At 42.5% G+C, this 24,244-nt stretch overlaps 1 protein-coding gene across 3 annotated transcripts; it reads right to left on the bottom strand.

The window, feature by feature from the left end:
• Positions 1 to 2,285: 2,285 nt before the first annotated feature.
• On the bottom strand, positions 2,286 to 17,684 carry DYRK2 (dual specificity tyrosine phosphorylation regulated kinase 2). Of its 3 annotated transcripts, none has more exons than XM_086748906.1 (3): positions 17,424 to 17,684; positions 16,527 to 16,663; positions 2,286 to 8,055 (listed from the first exon to the last, which is right to left on the bottom strand). In XM_086748906.1, the coding sequence occupies exons 1-3, from the start codon at positions 17,476 to 17,478 to the stop codon at positions 6,454 to 6,456; spliced, it is 1,794 nt and encodes a 597-aa protein (XP_086605032.1). In that variant the 5' UTR covers positions 17,479 to 17,684; the 3' UTR covers positions 2,286 to 6,453. The 3 variants fall into 3 exon arrangements, with proteins under 3 accessions (XP_086605032.1, XP_086605048.1, XP_086605039.1); XM_086748922.1 differs by lacking the exon at positions 17,424 to 17,684 and adding an exon at positions 17,143 to 17,185; XM_086748913.1 differs by lacking the exon at positions 16,527 to 16,663.
• Positions 17,685 to 24,244: the final 6,560 nt, after the last annotated feature.

The raw sequence follows: 24,244 nt of genomic DNA, 5'->3' as shown, positions 1-24,244 counted from the left end.
CGTTCCCTCTCTTCGGAGTTTGGTACTGAGCTAGACTTTCTGTTTATTGTTGGGAAAAAGCTGAAGAAACATTATTTTTGCTAGTACTCCCTATCCCAAAGTGCTCCATAGTCAGCAGAGATCCAAGAGTCACCACAGAAGCTGGAAAGCACTTCTTAAAAACAAACTAATGAACAAGCAAACAAACAACAGACAAAACCAAATAGGGAAAACGACACAGAGAAACCCCAGTTCCAAGAGTCACAGAGGATTTCTGTAAAGAAACAGAAACCAGTTCTGTTAATGCCACTTCTACTCTGCTATAGCGTATCTAATGGCTGGGAGATGTCTAGTATCACGTACTCAAGACAATGACAAGGAATGTGCTTCCTCTCAGGAACATTAAAATATAAAACACAAGACTATGCTAGCAGTATAATAGCATCATAAATCAAATTTTTTAAATAAATGTATAATAATATTTTTTAAGTTCTAGCTACAGAAAACACTTTAATGTTATACTTTAATTATTAGCATAGTTTAAAATTACAAGCTCTCAAAGAGGGGTATTTTACCACTGAAATAATAGGTTACCAATGGTTTTCAGACACTGAGATGCATTTAAGACTTTCCCAATCTCAACCCGATCTCGCCGTAATTACTGAACCTCCACTGAACCCAGGAAAGATCATGCTTACCTCAAATTTGCCCCTATTTGTCTTACAGGTATCTTTTTTCCCCTCTAAATACCAGCTCCTGACCGCAGACAGCCCTATACAGATATTTCCCTTAATATTTCCCTAGTTATTAATTTTTCATGTTCTGATGAAGAGTAAAATTCATGTTGGATTTTTCAATAAGGAGATGCTAAAAAAAAAATGTGACAAAACCAGATTTTTAAGAAAAGCAGCAGCACCTAGAAGTGAAGAACATGGTACCTGATCATAACTACACTTCTCACACTCTTTCCTTGGTTTGCTGTAAAAAAGCCCAAGAGATGCACAGCTGACATCCAAAGGAAGCCACAATTTCTTCACAAAATGAAGTACTGTGGAGACAACAGCAACCACAGACCATCATTCAGGGTGGGATTCCAAGGGCCCCATTTCAGAGAGGGATCTGAGCTCTCTGTCAGAGACCAGGGAGGGAGCACTGCTGGCAGAGGGCAATGCCATTTTCCCTGCCAGCTACTGGGAGTCTCAGCAAACGGCACAGGCCAACTTCCAGAGAACTGAAATCCAGCGAGATGGCCCTTACCTTCTTCAAATGAAAAAAACAGATGTGGCAGAAATATACAAGAGTTGGCAAGAGGGATAGATGGCTGGAGGATAGGGTGAGAGAAAGATTAGAAGGAAAAGAAATCCACTAAAAAAAGCTGAAAAAGCCCGTGTCCTCAGAAGAACACTGTAATTAATAAATAGGTTTTAATCCACAAAGATACAATTTTTGGCTTGCTGCTCTTTGGGGCTGTATACTGTTTTTATCTGTATTTCACCTTGATGGGGTTTTGTGCTCTGGAATCTCCCAGTTATGCTGAAAAGGAGATAGTGAAGTGCAGCTAAAAGCCCTTGATTTCAGCCTGGGCTCACCTGAATCAGAAAGCTTTTCCGTGAAACTGCTCTGGGTGTACACTGCCATCACCAAGAAGAGAATGTGGCCAACTACTCACAAGACAGTTCTGCGCTAAACTGTTAAATTACCCTGGATTTATATGTCAACAGAATTTAGCTCAGCCTAGCCTACCAGCTTTGTGTAGTACGTTCTCATCATCCTGGGACTTTATGAAGTCTGAAAAGTCAGTCTGACTCAAAAATCACTGCAGAAATTTGGGCTTTTTAAAAGCAGTTTTAAGAAAAAGAATACACACTGCACCTTTCCTCAAACAAATATTTCTTATAAAATTAGATTGTTATTTTAAAAGATATTTTAAAAGCAGCTAAAAAGAATTAAAACATTCATGCCGGCAAAATTCCTGCCAAATAAGTCTTCTCTCAAGCATGGCGCAAATGAAAATACGAATATATTACTTCCTAAGTCCTGAGAAGAACTTTAGAAACCTCAGGGCAAAAGCACCCTTTGGGCAATATCCAAGGCTGTCAAGACACATAAAGCAGCAGCAAAGTCATCCTCCAGCAATGGGTCATTACTATACACAGATACCAGTAAGCACGCTGGGGGACAAAGGCACTGCTGACATTGACTTCAGCAGCCTAGGAGAAGGCCTCTCCATGTTTAAGAAATGCCAGCACTCCAAGGGCTCTCTCTCTTTATGACCAGAAAAAAACCCAAACTACAGTGGAGAGAAGTAAAGTTGGACATAAAATTTTATTCTGAAATGATCTCTGGCCACAACAATAAAATGTAACAAATATTCACTAGAACAGTCTTAACTCCTGTCATCAGCTGTACAATACATACAGTATCATAAAACTGGCCACTAGGATTAAAACCCACTACAACATCTTCAATGTTAAGTGGCAACAGCAGCATCTCACAGAAAATTATACATACATATATACACAGTCCACATTCAATCGTTTTTCACATGTTTTCAGTACACACAGTTGCAGCATATTACAGTCACGTGTCTAAGTCGTTGCCCAATAAAACCCAAGCTACTGCTTAGACGTAATTGTAGCAGTTGAACTGAGTCATTACAATTTGTAGCAGAGATGTACAAGCCCCTAGAAACAATAATTCACAAATGTTATTTTATTTAAATGCTACCATAGCATTAACTGGGCAATATTCTAATCTTTGCTGACTGGAAAATGAGGTTTTTTTTTTTACTTATCACAAATATTATTGATGGAAAAAAATACTAAAAAAATGGAGAGCATCAAATAATGCACACCCTTTCCTAAAGATTCTAATATTGCCCGATGCTACTTATGTCTAAAGTGTTTTCAACACTCCCATGAAGTCATTTATAACTCCAAACCACCCACTAAGTTAAAAGTGGCTTAAGTGCCTTGCACCCAAATTGTAAAAATCCCTGGCCACCTTTATAAGAGCCAGGCGCATATAAAAGGAATGCACTTTGGTTCATACCAAATGCCCTGGGATTAAATCACACTATAAAACTAAAGAGTTTGAGGTAAATTTTTACAAATACAGCTGATTTCTGTCTAGTGTCATCATAACAAAAAATTTATTTAAAAAAAAAAAATCAATTTGATGTTAAAGTACAACCAATGAGGAAGGGCCATCTTTAACCCCTTAGTGAGACGTACTACAAGAACAGAGTGTCCTCTCCACCTTAGCAGTGTGATTGCCTTATTGTTTCTGTTAAGGCCTCGATCATCTACAGGATGTTTTAAGACAGGCATAGCATTTAAAAATAGATTTCATCCCTACTATCCAGTATTCAAAGGGTTAAAGAGGCCAAGATGCATGCCCTACAACACGCATTTGTAACAAAAGGCACATTGTTAACACCAAGGGCACAATCCATCCTCTATTGTTAATCTACACATCTTGCGTCACTCTGTTGTTCCAATACACTTAAGTGGTAATGAACACTCCAGTGGTGCAAGAAACTGAGCCAAGTGAGACTGCAACCAAAGACAAGACGACACTGTGCTATTACTAAATCTGCAAATAGCTCAGACATCCCCAGACAATGGTAACATGTGAGACTAAGCACTGTTTCCAAGCCAACTTCTATCAGCCTAATTACCAGAGCCCTTAGAATAAAATCACATCAAAGCAAGAGGCAACGTCCTCCCCCCCCCCCCCCCCCCGCCTTTTTTTACACGTATAAATAAGCTACAATAAAAAGCAGCTACATCACTTAAAAACCTTGATGTATCTGCTCCTTTAGTATAGAAGTTCCACTGTATCTGGGTTAAAAAAAATAGCTCTGCACACTATATTTTGGCCTTAAAGTTTCCGGTAGCATTTACGAAGAAGGTGGATCATAAATGCACTACTGGCATTAAGAACCGGTTACATGAAAAACAAAATTTAGTGGTTTTAGCCCATTAATGACCCATGAACATTATGCATGTTTTCACCTTAAATTGCCATGAAAGGCCGGAACATGTATTTAAAATATATTAAGGGAGGTGAGTCTTCTTCCACCTCTAACATAAGCATCTCTATTTCTTAACTTTTGCAGGAAGAGTTAAGGTAGAAAAGAGTGGTAAAGTCAAGCAGGTGGTGGAAGTAAAGATTCCCAGTTACTGTAGAAAAATATACAGTATTGTATTCCCACAGTCATGAGAGTCAGTTAATTTTATATGAAAATTAATATATCTCTTTTCCAGACTTAGAATTTACTGACCATAACTTACTGGATATTCATATTCCAAAAGCCACTTTTCTTAGCTGTATTACTATATTTCATTTTTAACATGATTTCATACATGTTTACATATTGCACTTACACACATTGTACAAAGTTGTGAACATTTAACACTAAATAATTTAACTTGACTAGAGGCAGGAAAGGATCTTTTTAAAAAAAAAAAGTAAGAAAAATGGTTGATTGATGCTCTGATTTTTACAGTTATCAATCAACAAATGCTGTCCTCTACTCAGAAATTATTTTTGGAGCTTCTTTAGATGTTAACTTTTTGGCAAGAAGTTAAGCGATATGTTTCCTGAGAATTCTGTCATTTTGCATTTATATCCCTCCCCTAGTCTTACATTAAGCTAAAAACAAACCAACCAATCAAACAAACAAACAAAAAAAAATTAAGCTGTAAGCAGTAAAGTAATGAATATGAAGAACTTAACCGGAAACTTTCTTGGCCTCTCAGGGGACCATGCTTTAAGTATTTTTCATAATTTGTACAAGTAACTCAGAAAAATCTGTGCATATAAATGTTGCTTATAGTAAAGTTATTGAGGTTTAATGCAATCCATTCTAGTATGTCTTGTTCTAACATCCATAAATCCTTCCAGATTATGTTCTACTTTGTTTAAAATTCCCTTTTCATGTTTTGTACATCCAATGTAGACAACAGCCATTGTACGTGCTGAAATACTGATTTTAGATTTCAAACTGTTCTTGCTGAAAACATGCTACAACGCGTGAATATTTCTCTCATAGCTTTAGATATTATTCCTCAGTAAAGACCATCTTTCTTCCATGAATGCAATTAAAAGTCAAAAAGAAAAACCAAGCATTAGCACACACACATGAACAAATCTACACATATCTCTAACTGTTCTTTCAAAGTTTTTTTTCAACTACAAATGCCAGAGATTAAGTCAAATTCCAACCATTTAACTTTCCTTTAATAATTCTCCCTTATTAGAAAGTATCTAGGATGGTGTCTGCCAACTAAAAGCTTTCCACTGAGGATATTTCCATCTACAGTTATGCTGTTTAAGGTGAAGTACTTTTCTACAGAAAGCAATGTAGTATCATAGTGTTTGCCCTTACACGCAGATTTGATCTGAAGTGTAAAAGTACCAGAGGTCACACTTGCCCAGACAAACACTGACAGAAGAAATAAAAGCAACCTGTGAAATTCATGTAGCATAACAGTCTGGAAGTTACAGTACAAAACTGACAGAATGAGCACTTCTGCCTGTGTGATTTAGGGAGACGAAGCTGCACATTAAGAGAGAAAACAAGAGAGGAAAAAAGAAAAAAAGCCCAGTGTGAATGCTCAATGTTATACGCCGGAAACGAAGTCCAGAACATTTTGCTTTACCAGCTTATCAGTCCTTTTCAGATTTAGAGGAACAGACATACTTCCATCTTCATTCTTTCTGAGACTGCCTGTTCCTCTCACTCTACAACACAGCATGCAAGATAAGGGAGTCATTTTAGCCCGGGAAGTTCTATTTTTTTTTTGCATTATATTTAAATGCTCATTTTAATTAAAAAAAAAACCCTTACTTTTGAATAAAGAAAGCATTCCATAGGAGGTGACTGTACCATTTGTGATACCACTACTTTCTCTGGGCTACCATACAGAAAATCACAATGTAAGATGCTATGGCTCCACATCAAACTACAAGTTTACAGATGCTTAACTGTATTTCTTTGAGTATTCTCTCTGGAGTCCAGTCAGGCATAGGTGTGAGTGTTTGCAGAATCAAGACCCATACCCATAAAATCCAAAAGGTCGAGTCTTACAAATTTGCGCCAGGCAAAACCTAATATGAACCATGGAAGAGAAAGGTTAATACCTTTGACACCACGCTGCAATGCATGACAGTCATGTTGTAACCAGTGGCCTGCCACTGATGTTTATTACTGTGTCACACTAGTTACAGTAAGGCTAATTGTACTGTAGAAGACAAACATTTTAAAAAATAAGTATAAAAACTTAAAGCATTGTCCCCGTGTTTTTATAAAAACAAAATCAACATTTCTTACATTTAAAATGAGTGTTGAAAGATACAAATGAATAAAGTTATTGAGCAAATAAAAATGTATTTCTGAGCTACTTTTTCATACAAATAAGGCTCAGCCACATTGTATCTCTCATATTAACAGCATTGGGTTTTTCAGACTCAGCTAACGAGTTTTGGCAACACTGTTCTTTGCTGAATATTCCCATTGGCATCTGTCATCTGTGCCAAATTAGTCCTCAGTTTTGAAGCTGAGCTTGAAGTCGGAGGTAACTTGGAAATCGACGTTATAGCACCAGTGCTCTCTGTAATTCTCTTCGCCGAGGCCTTTTCCCCAGTCGGAGGCTTTGGCAACCGTCTCCTTAGCCAGGGATGCCGCAAAGCCTGGCTGGGTGTCATACGGATAGCAGGATCCCATTCTAAACACTGTTTTAAGAAGTCAAGGAAGAGAGGATCATCACATCCCTTTAATGCATTACCCCATTCTCTGCTCTCTGGTGGGCCACGTAGTTTTCCCCTCCGAGAGCGTCCACCATTAAGTATTACAGAGCCATCAGATAAGGTTGTGATGCTACAATAGCGAGGATAACCCTTCGAGCTCACAAAGTTTTTGGCTCGCTTGGATGAATCTAAGAGTTTTGGAGAGGGCATGCCCAACAGCTCAATCATACAAGCCAGCTGGTCTCCTTCATCTTCTCCAGGTAAAAGTGGATAACCGGTGAGAAGCTCTGCTAGAATACAGCCCAAGCTCCACATATCTATGGGCATCCCGTAACGAGCACCAAGGATGACTTCAGGTGCACGGTAAAAACGTGACTGAATGTAAGTGTAGACACGCTGATGCTCATAACAACTTGAGCCAAAATCAATCACTTTAATACCACTTCTACCCTGTTGCTTCAACAGAATGTTCTCAGGTTTAAGGTCACAGTGAATGATTCTGTTTTTGTGCAAAGCATCCAAGCACTGCAAAATTGAGTGGGCGAACTTGCGGACCAAAGGCAGGCTAAAGCCCTGAAACTTGTTTTTCTTTATTAATTCATACAGGTTCATGCTCAGCAACTCAAATGTCATGCAGATATGGCTGCGGAATGTGAAGTTTTCCAACATGTGAATAACATTCATGTTGTTATCCTTATCTTGTTTCCGGAGATGCTCCAGGATCTTAATTTCTTCCGCAGCTTGGCGGTGGAAACGTTTTTCATTTCTCACCATTTTTAGTGCCACATGCTGATGCATCTTGTGATCGTAGGCCTTCACCACCTGCCCAAAGCTTCCTTTCCCTATAACCTTCAGGACTTCATACCTGTATGCAATATGATCATGGGGTACTTGTATGTAAGACCCTTGGTCATCATCATATCCGCAGTTGTTGGAACCACCAATCACACCTTGCCGCTTCTTTGCATTTGGACCCAAAAAGTATATTTCAGGGTAGCTAAAAATCTCATGATGCTCAAAAGCTGTTAATTTTTGCATGTATTGCTTCATTGCCTGCTCTGGTGTCATAACGGAGACTTTCACCTTCCCTATTCCATCTGTAGACTTTGAAGAGCTGGAGCTCCCTTGTCGTCTGTGAGCGCTCTCTGACTGTCTGTCCTGAACCACTGGCAATCCAGATTTGCCTAGCGTTGTAAGTCCGTTTGGTTGTGTTGTCAGAACCGTCCTCTTGTTACTATTATCTTCAAACAGCTGCTGGACCTGGATTTGTCCATGGCTACCAACATGGAGGTGCTCATTCATTGTGTGCTTACTGCCTCCAACCTAAAATCGAAAATAAATACATACCCAGTTAACATGAAAGACATGAACTCTATGCTTCACCATTCATACTGCAACCCGTCAGCCTGCCTAAAGCTCCTCAAAACTAAGTACCTTCCTAGAAGTCAGTTGTCTACAGATAACCTAAAATATACAGTGCATATACTGTGATACTCTGAGATGCTATTAAATTTTCCAGATCCTTGTTTCTCAAATGCCACTGTCATGACTCTCTAAATGTTTGCAACAAGGCAATCACAGATGTGCTACCATGATAAGCTAGCAATTCGTCCAAGGACTCTTCAAGGCAACAGTCCTGTAACATCAAGAAGTATGCTTGATGGACATTAAATTAGACTTTACGGAACATAGCAGCAGTTTTGTTGATGCTGGAAATCAACACATAATGCCTCCTAGAACGTACATGGCTAAGGCTCTTCTCAGAAATCAAGATTTTAACTTGTTCCTAAATTTGCTGTATATCAAAAGCTCCAGATACAATTTTAAGCAATAAGGAATGTGCTGTGACATGCACAAAGAGGAAAAGAACCTGCACATTTCTGAAGTTCAAGAGATGCCATTCACTGCTTACAACTCAGCAGTCACTATTCAGCAAAGCATTCAGATCAATGAAGCATAAGCATATCCTTCAGCGCTTTCGCAAACAGTCTTATAATAACTTTTAACCAAGATGAGATTTGGGGCCTGATACAGACTTGAGCAGAAAGAAAATCTTTGCCTTGAAGAACATGAGTAACTGTATTTTAAAGGAATGGAAAAAAAATGATTAGTTGATTTTGGAAATTACATTTGTTCTTGACAGTTTTCAAAAGGCAATAAACAGCAGCATTCAGTATTTTCAGGCAAAAAAAACCACTGGAAGTTCCGGGGTGTGAAAACAACTATTGCTCAAAACCTGTTGTTTTTAAGGAGAAACAAGAAATTTACAAGCATATACTTGCCACTAAAATAGCTGTCCTTAGAATTCCTCATTTGCTCTAAAGTAGAGGATAATTAGTTTGTCTTCTGCCTGGTCTTACACAAACGTAGGAAGAATTCCCCTGCTGTTCTCTCCAGCTGATTCACCAGTCTTAATATTTATGCCAAATTACTAACCAAAAGTTCACTGATACTGTCAGACAGATGATCAAGCCAGGGTTGAGAGCACTTTTAATCTGAACCTTACTCTTTCTACACAGCTAAGGAAAACATATTCCCTGTTCACTTAAGGTTGCTGAAATTAAATCAGAAAATGACAGTTGTGTGCTGTGATATGAGGCAATGAAATCTGTGCTGCAACCATGGAAGTGCTTCCTAATGAGAAAACCAGGACACGCAACGCAGACTCTAGCATACTTTGTGCTTCTGTTAAGGTATCCCTCTGATACGGCAGAAGCATGTTTTGTAAATTCAGTAACTTGTTCCCAAGGAGTAGCCAGCTGGATGCCAGCTTCACCTTTGGATATTTTGAAATTTGCAGCTCTGAAAACTCACACAACATAAGAACAAGAGCTCTCAGGGACCTCTTCTGCTGAGTTCGCTGCTCTTCCGATTCCATTTTGACTCATGTTGAATAACTGGTCCATCTTATTTCATCATTGCGGTTTGACTGTGTATGTTTACTTGCAGAGCAATTTGGGCTCATGCTATGAAATCTGATCAATTTCATAGAAAGTCTTACCACACAATTGCAATTCTGAGCAAAAACATTTGTAACATTTAAACACAGTGAAGATATACATGATATCAACATTAATTCCCTTCCTAGTTTGATGTCTCAAGAGCATCAGGAATTAAATCATCAAGAGGACTTAAAAAGCCTGTCATGCCTGCAGGGAATTCCTTCAGGTCAGGTTTGAAGCACGCTGCAGTAGTACTTTCCTGAAGGTTGCTCTGATCCTCTAAATAAACACCAGTTACTGAATAAAAAAAAAAAAAAAATCGGCCCCAAGAGCTGCCACATGATGCATCTCAGAACTGGATCTAGTTAGTAAGCTGTGTCGGAGGTTCAGCACATATAGTTTTGCAAATCTTCGTAATGCACAATGAGGCAGCAGTGTAACTGTACAGATTGCAAGTACTCAAGCTAGGAAATTCCAGGTACAAACGTTTCTTTTGTGGCACTGGTTGAACAACAAAGTAGAACATATCTGGACAAACGAGGAGTAGACAATACTAATGTACAGACAACGAGGAAGAAAGAGCCTAGGGGAGAAAACCATCTTTAAGAATTTCTTAACCCAAGTGCTCATTGCCACAGTTCATGTCTTGAATATTTCTTTTTTTTCTTCACTTGAGCCACCTGTTTTCAGAGTTAACTATTTTCTGCCCTTCCTAAGCACTGGGTGTTACAACAGATGTACCATGGAATTCTTCAAACTGAAATTATTTGCTCTGTATCAGGGCTTGGAAAAAAACCCAAACATTTATCCACTCAACAGGGACTAAAGAGTTCTTTTTCCTAAAAGCACGTTTGTAAACACATTCTGAAGTGTAAACCATTTAGCTCTGTTTCCTGCACCTTCAGGCAGCCTCATGGTTTCTCTTGCTGCTCACAGGATGGCTTTTTTTTTTTTTCCAAGCAGCAGAATGAAATCACCAGCATTACCCCAGCTTCACCTCAAATCCAGTGACTGGTTTTGCCAGTTTCAGTCAGCCGCTGCTTGGGAATGCAAATGCACATGCAAACGGTAGCACTGGTTTTCTTTGTGAAAGAAAAGACACCAAATTAGCACAGGCTCTATTCCAAAAGCTGTGAGGTAGAAGAGAGCTCACTTTTCTTTCAAAAACCCTAACAGGTGTTTCAGAGCTATCAGACAAATCACAACTACAAAGTCAATATGAAAAATCGACCTTCACCATCTCACGGTATGGCCTTGTATGAGAATCACCATCTTTTCTCCTATTTCCAGCCTGGATGAGGGTTGGATTCTTACCAGCCCTTTGCTCTGCCTATCTACTTCTGGCTACCCAGTGTCTGAGATTGCTGTCAAGTTCAGGCTTGCACTGCTTACAAGCTCCACAGGCTTCACCACTGCCACTCTAAGTTCCCTGAACCACAACTAACGGGCTTGGGGAGATACAAAGGACTACAGCCTTCTTAGTCCAGTGCCAAACTGTTCACGGTACACAGAAGCTCCATCTGCCTTCCATCTGAAACCATAAGCGTAAGAGGTTTATAACGTGTCTCCCTTTTGCTTCTGCAGATGGGCCTGTAAATTCCAGAACCAACAACCTACACAGCTGACAACCTGCATGCACTTATGTAGTTTACTTATTATATATTTTACTGCCCGTGCTCAGACCCATCTACACCTTCTAATATTCACATATTTTTATAGCACACATCTTCAAGAACTTTTTGATGTACACATTTCTCCATAAAACATATTGAAATAACAGGCAGGCTTGAACTCAAAGAACTAATCTTCCTGAATGTTCTGACAACATCAACTACAAAACAGCAAACGTTGCAATGCTGGGGTTTTTTTCCTCTCAGTAGTTATGAAAAACTTCAAAATCGTGGCTACTATTTGGTTTAATTTCGGTTTGCTCAGTTTATTGAAGTGGACGGCTATGCTGAAAATATTATGCTAACCTTTGAAGTAGAGACACCAGGCAAAACAACAACAACAACAAAAAAACTACCACTTTTTTGGGGGGGGTGGTGGGAGTGTTTGGGGTTTGCTTTTTTGTTTTGTTTTCACAAATGAGTTTAGGGACAGATGTACAACAGTAACTTACTATACTTAGACTACAGACCTGTAACAACATAGAAATAGCATAAAACTGAGTCCACCCTGCTAAGAAGGCGGCAAACTGATGGACAATTGCTTTGCAGTAACACTCAGCCTATGCAACACTCTCTTTCAAGATCTCCTGCAAGACTATGACTACAGGGTTAAACACCGCAGAAGCACATACCTCTTCTCAACTTTATCTTCCAAAAGCATCAAAACGCTATGTACTTGTATCATACTCCATCTTTGCAGAAGCGAGTTGATACGATATTAGCACCCTATAAAATCATCCAAGACAGACACGCTTCAGCTATATATTATAATTTTATTTTTGAGCAAAACCCCAGAAAAAAAAAGATTTTGATGTCAATCAGAATCTAAAAAGATTTATCAAATGAATCTTAATAGCAAAGCAATTACGATGGTCTGCTGAAATACTGCACAGGAATAATATGTCTTTATCTGCTATTACTTTGCATAGATGAGGACAACAGAGAAATAGTGTTCCAAAGTTGTAACTTAACTGAACAATAAATGTTACACTATATATCCCCTTTTCTATAGCATTTCTAGGCATGCCAGTTTCAGCCCTACTGTGCCTAACGTGCTAGAGGCATACGGTATCAGCTGTAGCATGCTTCACTACCTATTTTCTTGACTACAGCCTAAGCAAATATACAAAAAGCCTTTTTCTCCTTGATAAATGAATTTAACAGCATTCCTCTGTTTGGAACTAAAAATAGCTGCTAATTAGCACGATAACAATAATGCAGGATTATCATAATGGTTTTATTATGAGTATGGGTTTTATATACCGAAAAAGACTAAGCCCTTGTCCTAAAGAGCTTGTGGCTCAACAAGAGCTCAACAAGAAAAAACACACCATTTGGATTTTTTGCTGCTGTCCTATCTGGCCCATATAAGCTTATTTTTAGAAACTTAACTTTGATTTTATATAGCAAGTATTTTCACAGACAGAACTATGTCTCAAGAGTGATACTGATTCATAAATATTTTTCCTCCTTTCAGGAACACACGGGTGCAGTGAGTCTGAATACTTCTGGGACACCCTGCACGTATTATGCATGTTGAAACCAAAAAGGACAGTTAATGCAGACTAAAATGAACACTTCAGGTAAGCTGAAGTGTTCATATACAAGAGACGGCCCCAGATGTACTGCAGTGCCTATAGCACGGTCACCAGCTGTTGGAGCCAAATTTCAGAGCCTTCCTCCGTTAAAAGTTAAGATAGCTCCATATTCCCCCCGGATACAAGTTTTATGCAGAAGAAGAAACATCCAAAGAAATCTAGCTATAGCAAAGTTCAGATCATGACGGTATAGGTATTTCCACTCAAACGTGACAGCATTTCTGTGACAATTTATTACATGGAAACACCACAATAGGAAGGTATTTTGTTTGGTTTTACCTGCTTTAAGGCAGCTAGCTGCCCACAATAAAAATCTGCAGCACGTGACCCACCAGATCTTCATGTTAACAGAGTCCAGGAATCTCTGTTCCATTATAAGGTAAATTCATTTTTTTTAAAAAAAATCAAATTTAAGATTTTTAAGATTAAGACTGAATGACTGATACAAAAGTACATGGACAGATATTCAACCCTGGTGGCAAAAGAAAACAGACATGCTGTAGGGGAATCTTAGATAGGGCTTGAAGAGGGAGGGCATTGAATCATGGAATCACAGGCCCTGTAAATGGGTTGTTGTTACAGTACTAGACAGGAGGAGAAAAAGATTAAGACTGCTTTACTGCAAGAGAAACAGGAAGAGTGCAGAATGCAGGGATACATGCCAAATAAGAAAGAACAGAGATGGAGGTAGGCAGAAGACAGAGACAAGAGTCTGGGAGAGGGAGTCACAGACGGGTAGGGATTTACATGAGCAGAGCAGCAGGCAAGCAAGATAATCTCTACTGCAGCATGTCAAGTGAATGTAAGAACACCATAATGAAATGGGAGAGAGTGAATAGAAAAAGGTTCCAATCATCAAGGCAAGAACTTAAGGCTTCAAAAGAGAAAGCAATGACTTTGGAGAGAAAAATCAAGAGGACAAGGTGTTGGAAATGAGTTCAAGTTTTCCACCATGAGCCAGTAAGATAGTCAGAGATGGAAGCAGACACAAATAAGCCTAGGATGAAGCCACATTTTTTTTTTTTTTAAATAAACAAAACCTTCCCCTGGTACAATATACAACAGTCTGCTTAGCAACAAAGGTTGCTGTGATTGCAGACTGCAGCCAAAACCTTTGCCCTGTTACATGAAGCCTGTGTAAAACAGCATCTTCGCCCCTTCTACCCATGCTCCATGCTATTACACTACCAAACAATGAAACTTCACTTAAAAGGAGACAACAGTTTCACTAGTCTAGATCACACAACTCACTGCTGCAAGATATATGACAGATTTCTTCAAAAAAAACCTAACTTCAGTCTTAGTCTCTCCTCACAACTAGTGTATATACAATGTACATGCTTCCATCCAGCAGCCTCTTAAGCAAACTATACCTTCTGAAAGTCTAAAACACAAAGTGAAATACTCTCAATTTTTCACTATTATGGAAGTCACATAGATACAACAGGGATGAAAACAGAATAAGCAAATGAACACAAAGAAGGAAAATGGTTTAAGAAAATTGAAATGTTCCATTTTAAATAGGTCTGACTGGAGGAAGTAATAGGATGCAAAACCAACAGTTTTGATCAGTCAGTGTCAGCTGAGGTCAGCAGGCCTGGAGTTTACAGAAAGACCACATAACAGATATAGCTCTTTTTTTTAGGTAAAATCCAGCATTCTGATGTCACATCTGATCCTTACCGCAAAAAGTTATGTTAGCCAACCACAAAATAACCACCTACAAAATTCAGAAAGGCAGTCTGAGGTATTTCTGTAATAGTACCCAAGGCTAAATAAATATTGTAGAGTAGGCTGTGTATCACAAAGGAAAGGCACAGTTTGCAACAGTCAGAATCTAGAGGGACATGAAACACAGTAATATAATGCTTGATCATCCCTGCATGCTTCCATAACTATTTAATCTCTATGAATATATATACACACACATATGCTATATATAAACATATGCATACATACACAATAGTACGTGCATAAAAATACTCGAAACACAGAAATGTAATGCTTGAATACCCCTTGCATGCTTTCAGAAAGACTTCATCTTTATATGTGCATGTATATATGCACAGACACTATATATAATACAGACACACTCATATAAATCTATGTATAAAAATACCAAAGTTCTGTACTTCCAAAACTAGTAAGTAGTCCCAGATATATAGCTGGACCATCACACTTTCACAAATCCTAAATTAAGTCTGGGCTGTTACATGTGGGCCCCTGCTATTTGTGGGCCCATCTGTATGTGCAGTTTCATAATGGCTGTCCAGGCTGTTTGTACTACGTTCCTTCTTTTGTTGTCATAAAAAAAAAATTAAGCTGCTGCCCCAAATCTAAAATCAACCAGCACTTAACTAGTACATGAATGTGAAAAAATTGGCCTTTGATACTAATGAACAATTCAGATATACACCCTAGCTACATAAATATACAATGATGTTGATCTCAAGAATGCAGCTCCACCTTGAACTTGCAGAATATTCATCATTCGTTTTGAGAACATCCTACATACACTGATTTTTTTAATTTAAGCCAATTCTTTGTATAAATGGATTTCAGTAAGATGCTTTTGCCCCTGAAGCTACATAGAAAGTTACTGAAACACTAATATCTAAATGCATAGTTTCACCTTCCACTAGCCCATAATCACATTACCATTTAAAGCTCTGCCATATGTTTACAAAGATAGCAAGTGAGCATCCATGAAGAACTTATTAATTCTAAGAAAAGTATGTAATCAATGCCTTTCAGGGTCAGTAGGAAATCTTTCATAATTTAAAAGGAAATGTATGCAACAAAAATTTTAGATATTTAGTGTTAACACAACAGCATACAGACCCCTCTCTCTACCCTCTCATGCCTTCAGGACAGAGATACCCTCTCTCATCCATATATAGTGGCATACTTGGGAAGTTTCATTCCTATTAGATTAAATAGGAGTGGGAGATAATGTGAGATATCACAGAACCGGAAAATAACATCCTTTTCATGCCATCAGTGCTTATTTCTTTAGGTAAACTACTGCAGCAATAAAGTCGGATTCATCCAATCACTGTCCCCGGGTACTAGGGAAGACAGCTATCGGCTAGAGCTAATCAGACATATAAGCGGAGAGCAGCCTTCATTTTTCACCACAGTTCATGTGACCCTTTAATCACAGCGACTAACCTCATTGCCAAAATAATGTCACCTCAAAAAATGCATTTACCGGAACAGCTTCTCTGTGCGAGTGTGGAAGATCGAATTTGTCACTGAAAATGAGACACAAAACCAGACTGAAGGGGAGGCTGGGCAGGGAGAGGGAGGAAGCTGCCTCTCAGTGCAGTCACAGGGTTCCAGCCTCACAACAAACACGCACGTTAGACCGGAGCCCGCAGAAATGAAATGCACTCTGCTTAAGCGCCAAGCGCCTCGTTAGGCAGAACGGGGTGCCCGGGGCGGCGCGGTCCCTGCCCTGTCCAGCCCCGGGGTGCCCGTGAGGGTTCGGTCGCGCCGCGGGGGACGCTTGGCGACAGGATAACTGCGGTGGCCCCCGCCGCCCCCCCACCCCCACCCCGCCCCGGCCCCCCGCCCGAGCTCACCGTGTGGGAGGCGTTGGTGGCCCTGAGCGGCGGCAATGCGAGGGGCGACGGCGGGCCGGTCCCAGCTCCTGCCCGGGAGACCCCGGCTCCGGTGCCCGGGGAAGACTGCAGCGGGCGGCCGCTGTCCCCTGCCCTGCCTGCGGAGAGCAGAGGGGTGAGCGCCGGACGGCAGCGCGGCCGTCGGGGCGGTGGCGGCCCGCGGCCGCGGCTCTCCGCCGGCACCGCCGCCCGCCTTGCTTCAGGCAGAAGCCATTAAAAGCTAATCACCGCCGCGGTGCACACACGCACCGATCTGGCTAATAGCGCGGGCGGACCACGCTCGCCCGGCTAAACCCTTCATCCGAGATTAACCCGTCACCGGCAGGCGTCTAACCGGGAGAACGAGCCGGCTCTGCCCCGCACACGCCTCGGGGCTGGAGGGCCGCCCGCCCTGGCCCGGCCCGGCGAAATCCCGGCGCCGCCGGGGACCCGTCAGGAGTTCGCAAGTCTGCAGCGGGGAGAGGGGGCGAGCACCGCTGTCCCCTGTCAAATGCGGCCGCTCCGGCAAATCCCGCGATTCCAATTTTTTTTCTGGGTCGTTTTTCTAAGCGATTTCTCCCCCCACCCCGGCCCTTACCCGAGGCGAACTCGCCACCTCGCACAACAGCAGCAGGCCGGGGCCAAACACGCAGCCCCTCGCCGGCCCCCCAGGCTCGGTTGCCGGCGAGGAGGGCGGATCATTGTTCCGCGGCAGCTGCGGGGCAACCGCGGAACGACCGAGCCTCCGTCACCCGCGCCCCCCCCCCCCCGCCTCCGCCTCTCCCCGCCCGGCACGGCCCGGCCCGGCCCAGGGCAGCTGGGACGGCGCGGGGAGCCCGCAGCCCGGCGCGGTGGCGACCGCGGCGGCCCGCTCCTTACCGCCTGGGTAGGCAGCACCAGCGGCGGCGCTAGCTGAGGGTTTTCTGGTTAACATGGCCGCTGGAGAGGAGGGAGAGGAAAAGGCATGTTAGGGTGGCTCTCCTCCGCTGCTCCTCGGCCTCTCCGGTCGGCGGCTGCCTCTCTTCTCCGATCAGCTACACCCAGACCCAGACACGTCCTCCGCTGCATCCCCCTGGCCTCGGGCCGGCCGGACAGACCCTCCAACGGCCCGCCGTCGCCTTCCGCCGCCGCCGCAGCAGCAGCAGCAGCAGCCGCGCTGCCGCCGCAGCCCCCGGCCCAAGCTCATCACCTCCCCCGCCCCCGCCCCGGTCGCCCCGGTCCCCTCACACTGAGGGAGGGGGGGCAGCAGAAGGCGGCCGGACAGGGCCCTCCTCCTCTCCCGGCGGAACAGGGACAAACAGCGCACTGGTGGGGCAATCCCCGCCCCGTCGGCCGCCTCCCCTCCCTCCGTCCCTCCCTACCGCCCCCTCTCCTCCCCTACCGCTCTGCTCACCTCCGCCGCCGGCGGCGGTGGGGCCCGCCGCTCCCCGCGGGCACCCGTACGTTCACTCAGAGCGCCCAACGGCCGCCTCGCGCCGGGCCCTGGGCGCGGGGAGGGGAGGAGAGGGGGGGGGGTGGCGGGGGCGGTCCGGGAGCCCGCCCGGCCGCTGGTGTCTGTGTGTCCCCCCCCCGGGGTCACAGCCATCTTGGCGGCTTGCGGCTCGCCCTGTTGTGTCCCCCCGACTCCCCCGGCCCTATGCGGGGCAGGGGGTGGCCCCCCCCCCGCCCGCCCCCTCGGCCCGGCAGTTACGGTGTGTGCGGCGGGGAGGGGTGCCATGCCGGGAGGGGAATCGGGGGGTGTGTGTGCGAGTCGGGGGCGGGGGGGGAGAAGTGGGATCACCAGCTCCTCAGGCAGCGGGGATCACTTTGTGTCAGACTGGAAGGACAAAGGTGGCACCGTGGGAAGAAGGAGGAATAACTTGGAACGTGTAATGGGATGAAAACTTTAAAAATGGCAGTGAGGAAAAAGAGCTTTTGGGGGTGCCCTGGAGTCCTAAGTGCCTCAGGCTAGAATGAGGGAAGTGAGTGCGGGGGTGCGGGGGGGTGTTACTTGCCTTGTTTTCCAAACTGTACAGTGTGCTTTGTGGAGCACAATGCTTTGAATTCCTGGTTTGTCAGTTTGAACGTCATTAGAGCCAAAAATAGATATCTGAGCATTTGCTCAGCTTGGGACAGCGTTGAAATGAACTCTCCTACCTACGCTCAACCCCTTTTGAAGTCTGTACAGACCGTGCATATTTTCCTTTTTTGAACAGCTGGTAGATATGTAGACAGACCGCCCTTCATCCCCTTCCACAGAATAAGACAGAAAAATAAATCTCCCCTTTTCCTATGCCTAAGCAAAAAAAAAAAAAAAAATCCATCCCTGCTGCCAAAGAGAAAGACTTTGCCTCTTCCAGTCCCACAGATACATGCATAAACAAAGACATTTCCTGTACTGGTACAAAGAAATAAACAATTTCCCTAAACCCTCCTGTCACACAGAGACAACAATCATACTTTCTCCCGCCCGCCCCCACCTAATTTTTTCCCTTCACTGCAGCAGAAAGCAAGCTTTGTCTTCCTCAATATCCCCCCAGATGTCCACAGACACTCCTGATGTCCGTTCCCCTTGGCTGCCAGGTGTATAAATGCTGTTTTCTGATGACTCGCAGTATTTTCCCATCATTTCCACAGGCAGTGCATGCAGGTCAAAAGCATCAGACTAACAAACGCTGTGATATTAGTGTTCTTTGGGGGGTACCTTAAGTGTTTAAGGAATGGTCAAGAAAAATACACTTTTCTGGTTAGTCTAAGGAAGGGAAGAGGGGAGAGGCTTGTTCACATTCAAGCTGGATAAGAAAAACTGAAGTTGATATCAATTTTTTTGCAGGGCTTGCCGGAGTTCTTCATCTTAAATGATCTGTCCTCTGACTGTCAAAGTCATAGATGGCATCACGCATGTTCTGGGGTTGGCTACACCTAAACATCAAGATAAGAGAAGGCCCATTAAGTCTCCTGTTGCAGCCCCTTTCCAGTCAGGTGTACCGTTTACAGTACGTCTTACACAGTTTGTTCAAACGATCTTGTACCACTATGAATACTATGTGAAAAATGGACTTAGTCTATCCCAGAGTAGACTCTCTTTCTGTCTTCTTCTCCATCTGCAATCCATGCAAGCAGCTGCCTGTCACGGGTAGTACCCGATGGAGTCTGAAGTGGAACTCAAGATGAGGGCAAGCCCATCTTGATTCCTTCTGAAACAATACAAGAAACTTCCATTTAAAAGCCTCTTTCATGCAGGATTTAGGTTGACAAAGAGGAGGAACATGCTGATATAATCATCAAAAACCTTGTCTGCAAATAGCAATGCCTTTAACAGCCGTCTTCAAAATCATAGTCACAGATCTACAAAGAAAAGAAGAAAGCAAAGCCTAAATACTCAAAGACAAAGCAAAGATTAATTCTTTCATGGAAAGTGTTACACTCAGGAATCTGAACTATGTCCCATTGAGTGGCCACAAAACTTTCTTCTTTCTGATACTGGCCAACTGAACATATCAGCACTTTCCAGACCAGTACTACACCAGATGAGATCAAGAGACTTGAGTTCCCAGGACAGAAATATATATATAAGGCACCTAACAGGAGAAAGTGCATGGTGCTCAGAAATTACAAAAGAAAGTGAATCAGGGGGTTTTGGTCCTGCTGCTCCCTCAGTTTTTATTACCCAAAAGTGTGAACTAACCTGTAATGACAGAACATTGGTCTTCCCTTTCTTGCAAACAAATCTACTGAGTGTTCATGAGTGTCAGACTACTTGCAAGAGTTTGTAAGGTATTGTCATCAAAGCACTTGTTTTTAAGAGAAATATCTGAAAACTTACTTTCCAGATGCCTACCCAAACAGTCCTGCAGACTGGAAAGTGCCAACTCAGTGGGACACAGGCAGTACTGGTTCTGCATCAGAGTGGAGGAAGGGGGCAAAGAGGTCAGCAGCTGGAGGTGCAGGTGGGATGAGAAGGCTGCTTGCTGCAAGTATCTTGAACAGGCTTAGGTTGAGCTGTTACAGGTGCCATCCTCTTGTGATAAACTGCACAGAGCATTCTAGAACAAAAGTTAGCAACTATTTGGTAAAAATAAAGTGGTTAAATCACAACCATTAAATAAGAAAATTAAATTAAAAAAAAAAAACACAGAACCAGAATAGTCTAGAATAAAACATGTTGTCTGTAAAACCTTGTCTAAAAGTATTCCTGCCCACATAGTATATGAAAATGCATTGTTGAAGATAATACGATAGTACAGTGAGGAGAGATACAGAGCATACTGTGTTTCTTGAGCCATTTGGTCAAGGCCCTTGTGACCAAGACACATGTTAATTCCAAGCAAACTGTGAGGGATTGCTGAGGTGTGTTTTGCCAGGCTGTCTTGGGACATCCAGTTGTCCTGTTAGAGCACTATACTTCCTTAGCATCACTGTGAAATCTCCCATGCGAGTCCTATTAACTCTCCGAAGTGGATGCTGATTAGAGTTTAATTATATGGGGCTTTGGTATGTAGTTGTAGGGCGAGAGAGGCTGGCTGGTCAGTCACACAGCATCTCTGCCATTGTGGTATTAGCAAACACTTATGTGGTCAGACACCAGGGAATTCCTGAGAAGCCATGCGTGTCCAAAGCTGCGGTGATGACTTTGGGGGCTCCCACTGTGACGGATGCAGCGCGTGCTCAGCACCTTGCTATGCTCTGACTGTTCTCAGCGGGTACAGCAAATATTTTGGCTGTAGAGAAATGACTGCTAGGTCGAGCAAATACATGTGATGAGGATGGAGGAAGAGGTGCTTAGGGACATGGTTTAGTGGTGGACTTGGTAGTGTTAGGTTAATAGTTGGATTTGATGACCTTAAGGATCTTTTCCAACCTAAACAATTCTACGATTCTATGATTCTGTGATTCTATGAAAAGAAGAGGTAAGACAAGCCTAGAACAAAGAAAGCAAAAATGTGGTTTTCTGCCACCTTTTCATCATCCTGTCATACTAAGCAGAAATTGCATAAGAAGAAGAATCTATGCTCACTCTCAACATCTTTTAAAATGTTCTAGGACATAAGCCATTAAAAATATATGATTTTTCCCATTGTTTTTGGATGCAGGCCTTAGATGCTGAGCTGGAGACGTTAAAACACTTAGGATATGTCTCACCATCAATTAAACATAGGTCCAAGCCTGTTGTCCCAGCCAGTAATCCGTATTTTAAAAGTAAACCCTTAAGCCCAGTAAGTAGTTGCCTCAGGAAGGCCCGAACACAGTCAGCACCAGGTTATCATTAATGCCTTGTGGATCATTTAGGCATGAGCAGGACAGTGTACACTGCAATGTGGTCTTTCAGCAGATTGTGCTGAGAAGAGTGTAGGCACTTCAAAATACAGCAACCTACAAAGGCCAGCATTGCAGATGGAAAACACACAGGTCAGGGCTCGACTAGCTCTCAGACACGCACTGCAATGTGTGGTACGCATGTGAGGTTTGCAACCCCACCCTCTCTCTACCCTCCCTAGAAAAAAAAATCCCAGCAGAGCATCATCTGGATGAAATTGTATTTCAATACATTTACAAAAAAAAATGAAGTTATGTATTCAGAGCAAGAGTGCAAAGAATCACTGCCACGGCTCAGTTTGCTAATACATATTTGAACTGACATGAGAGTATATGAAGCTAAGCTGGCTTGCCAGGTTCAGATGCTTGTTGGCCTTTATTCCAGCATGTGTTCTGTTGAGGCTAAACTTTATTTTGTGTTCAAGGGTTGCTCTTTCTGCTGTTTAAGAACACGTAAGTCACCACTTCTATTACAGTATTAAGACACAACAAAGGATGTTTTAGTGGTCAGTGAGTACGCCCTGAAGAGATACTCTGAAATCCTATGAGTCTGCAAGCATGTGAGTGATTTTTTATTCTTCCGCTATTACAGCTACTTTGCGGGAGATTACCTCACAATACATTTGTATTGTAGTGCTGGCAAATTGCATATGAAGGAAAATGCTTTCCCTTTTCACCAGACCATGCCAATGTTTCTGAGTTTCTGTCTTACGTGTTTTCTGTATAATTTCTGGATTCTTATAGCATTGATATTCATTAGAACACTAGACTTACTCCCATGTGTAAGCTCCCAGCATGTGCAATGGAAGAAGAAAGGTTCCTGTTTTCCTGTCTCATACAGCAGAAGCAATCTTGATGGAGTCAGTGGAGTAGCATTAATATAAAACTGATCTCAGGGAAAAAGCCTAATGGTGGCTATTCTTTTCAGCTGCTGGCACACCCTTCTTTATGTACTCAGAAAAAAAAAGTGAACCTCTGGAACAAGAAAAGAAGGAAATGAGGTATGTGTCATTGGCCCTTCTTCTCTGGACCCTTCCCACCTCCTCTGTGAAGCAACTCCATTCCCCCAGCTACGCAAACAAGGGAGATGTGATAATTGCAAAGGCATAATTTAAAACTGCTGCCTCTAATGTCACTTGAATGTTAATCTTTCCTTTAAAAGTCGTATAAAATAACTGTTACTGCAAGTTTAGTATGCAGATGATAGTTAGGATTTCTACCAAACTGTTCCAGAGCAAAACCGCAAACTTGTTAAACCTTGTGTTATTCTCCGAATTCAGTTTCCTTTTCTAACCACCTTGAAAATCAATAGAGAAACTCAGTGTAATCTTTCTTGCACTCATTGTGTGGGCTACTCAGTTTCAAAACCAGCTGTTCACACACAGGGTTGGTCCCAGCTGTTGAAACCCTGGTAACCTTTGCTTGTCCCGTTCCACGTGTGAAATGAAAGAGACTCAACTTTAAAGGGTTTATGGGAGTCAGTTACTCTCCACAGCAGCATTTCCTAGAAGCTGGGATTTAGTTCTGTCAGGTGCTGAGAGGTTTCAGCTCCCCTGAGTCAGGAAACCCAGTGTCTCACAGGGTGCACTGAAATTGAAAAATTATATCTCTCACTCACTTGTGATAAAGCTCATTAAAATCACTAAAATCACTGCTCTACAAAACTACAAGAGTGAAACGTAATTAAAAGATAATGGGTCAGAGGAACTCAGAATCCAGAAAAAAACTCTGACCAAGTTCTTTTCCTCACCTGGGCTTTCTCTGGGCAGAATTTATTAATAATAAAAGGAAAATTAATCATTAAGATTAAGTGCTAGGGCCTGAGTGTTATATTATTGGCTAGTATAATCTGCTGTCGGGATTTACATGGTGACTTTTGAGTTAAACCATGAGCCACCTGCTGAAAAGCGAATTTAAAGCTACATGCTGGGAAAGAACTTTCTCATTAAAATATAATCAAGGTTTGTTAGGGCAAAAAAAAAAGAACCGATCTGATGTACTGAATTAAACTGAGCTCTGCTCAGAGTGCTAACTGAAGGTATCAGACAGCTGTGGAGAATTCTTCAGCTCCCCATCTCACAGGGTGTAAGCCCTGCATGGAGTTACCTTGGGAAACACAGACTACATATTTTGAATGCACATGATAAGAGGAGCTCCTGGCCATGTTTCCTAAGGATGGTATGCGCAATGCACACAGTACGTTTTCTTCAGTAATGAGCCTCCTTATCCTTCTCCATTTATCTTGGGATTGTAAGAAGTATTTTAAGTGGGCATGGTCAGACTGACATCTAGGACGAGAGGAAATGGCCTCAAGTTGCAGCAGGGGAGGTTTAGACTGGATATTAAGAAAAAAAAAATTATTTCCTGAAAGAGTGGTCAGGCACTGGAACAGGCTGCCCAAGGAA

This window comes from Chlamydotis macqueenii, chromosome 1 (assembly GCF_036417535.1).
Source record: "Chlamydotis macqueenii isolate bChlMac1 chromosome 1, bChlMac1.mat, whole genome shotgun sequence".
Classification (NCBI taxonomy): domain Eukaryota; kingdom Metazoa; phylum Chordata; class Aves; order Otidiformes; family Otididae; genus Chlamydotis; species Chlamydotis macqueenii.
The sequence above is the reverse complement of the archived record's forward strand: the minus strand, read 5'-3'. Positions and strand labels throughout refer to the sequence as shown.

Coding starts and splice junctions, on each gene's coding strand:
- DYRK2 (XM_086748906.1), bottom strand. CDS start 17,478: ATGTTAACCAGAAAACCCTCAGCTAGCGCCGCCGCTGGTGCTGCCTAC. Junction 16,664..17,423: donor TGGTGCTGCCTACCCAGGCG/GTAAGGAGCGGG, acceptor TGCTCTCCGCAG/GCAGGGCAGGGGACAGCGGC. Junction 8,056..16,526: donor CCACCAACGCCTCCCACACG/GTGAGCTCGGGC, acceptor TTTCGATTTTAG/GTTGGAGGCAGTAAGCACAC.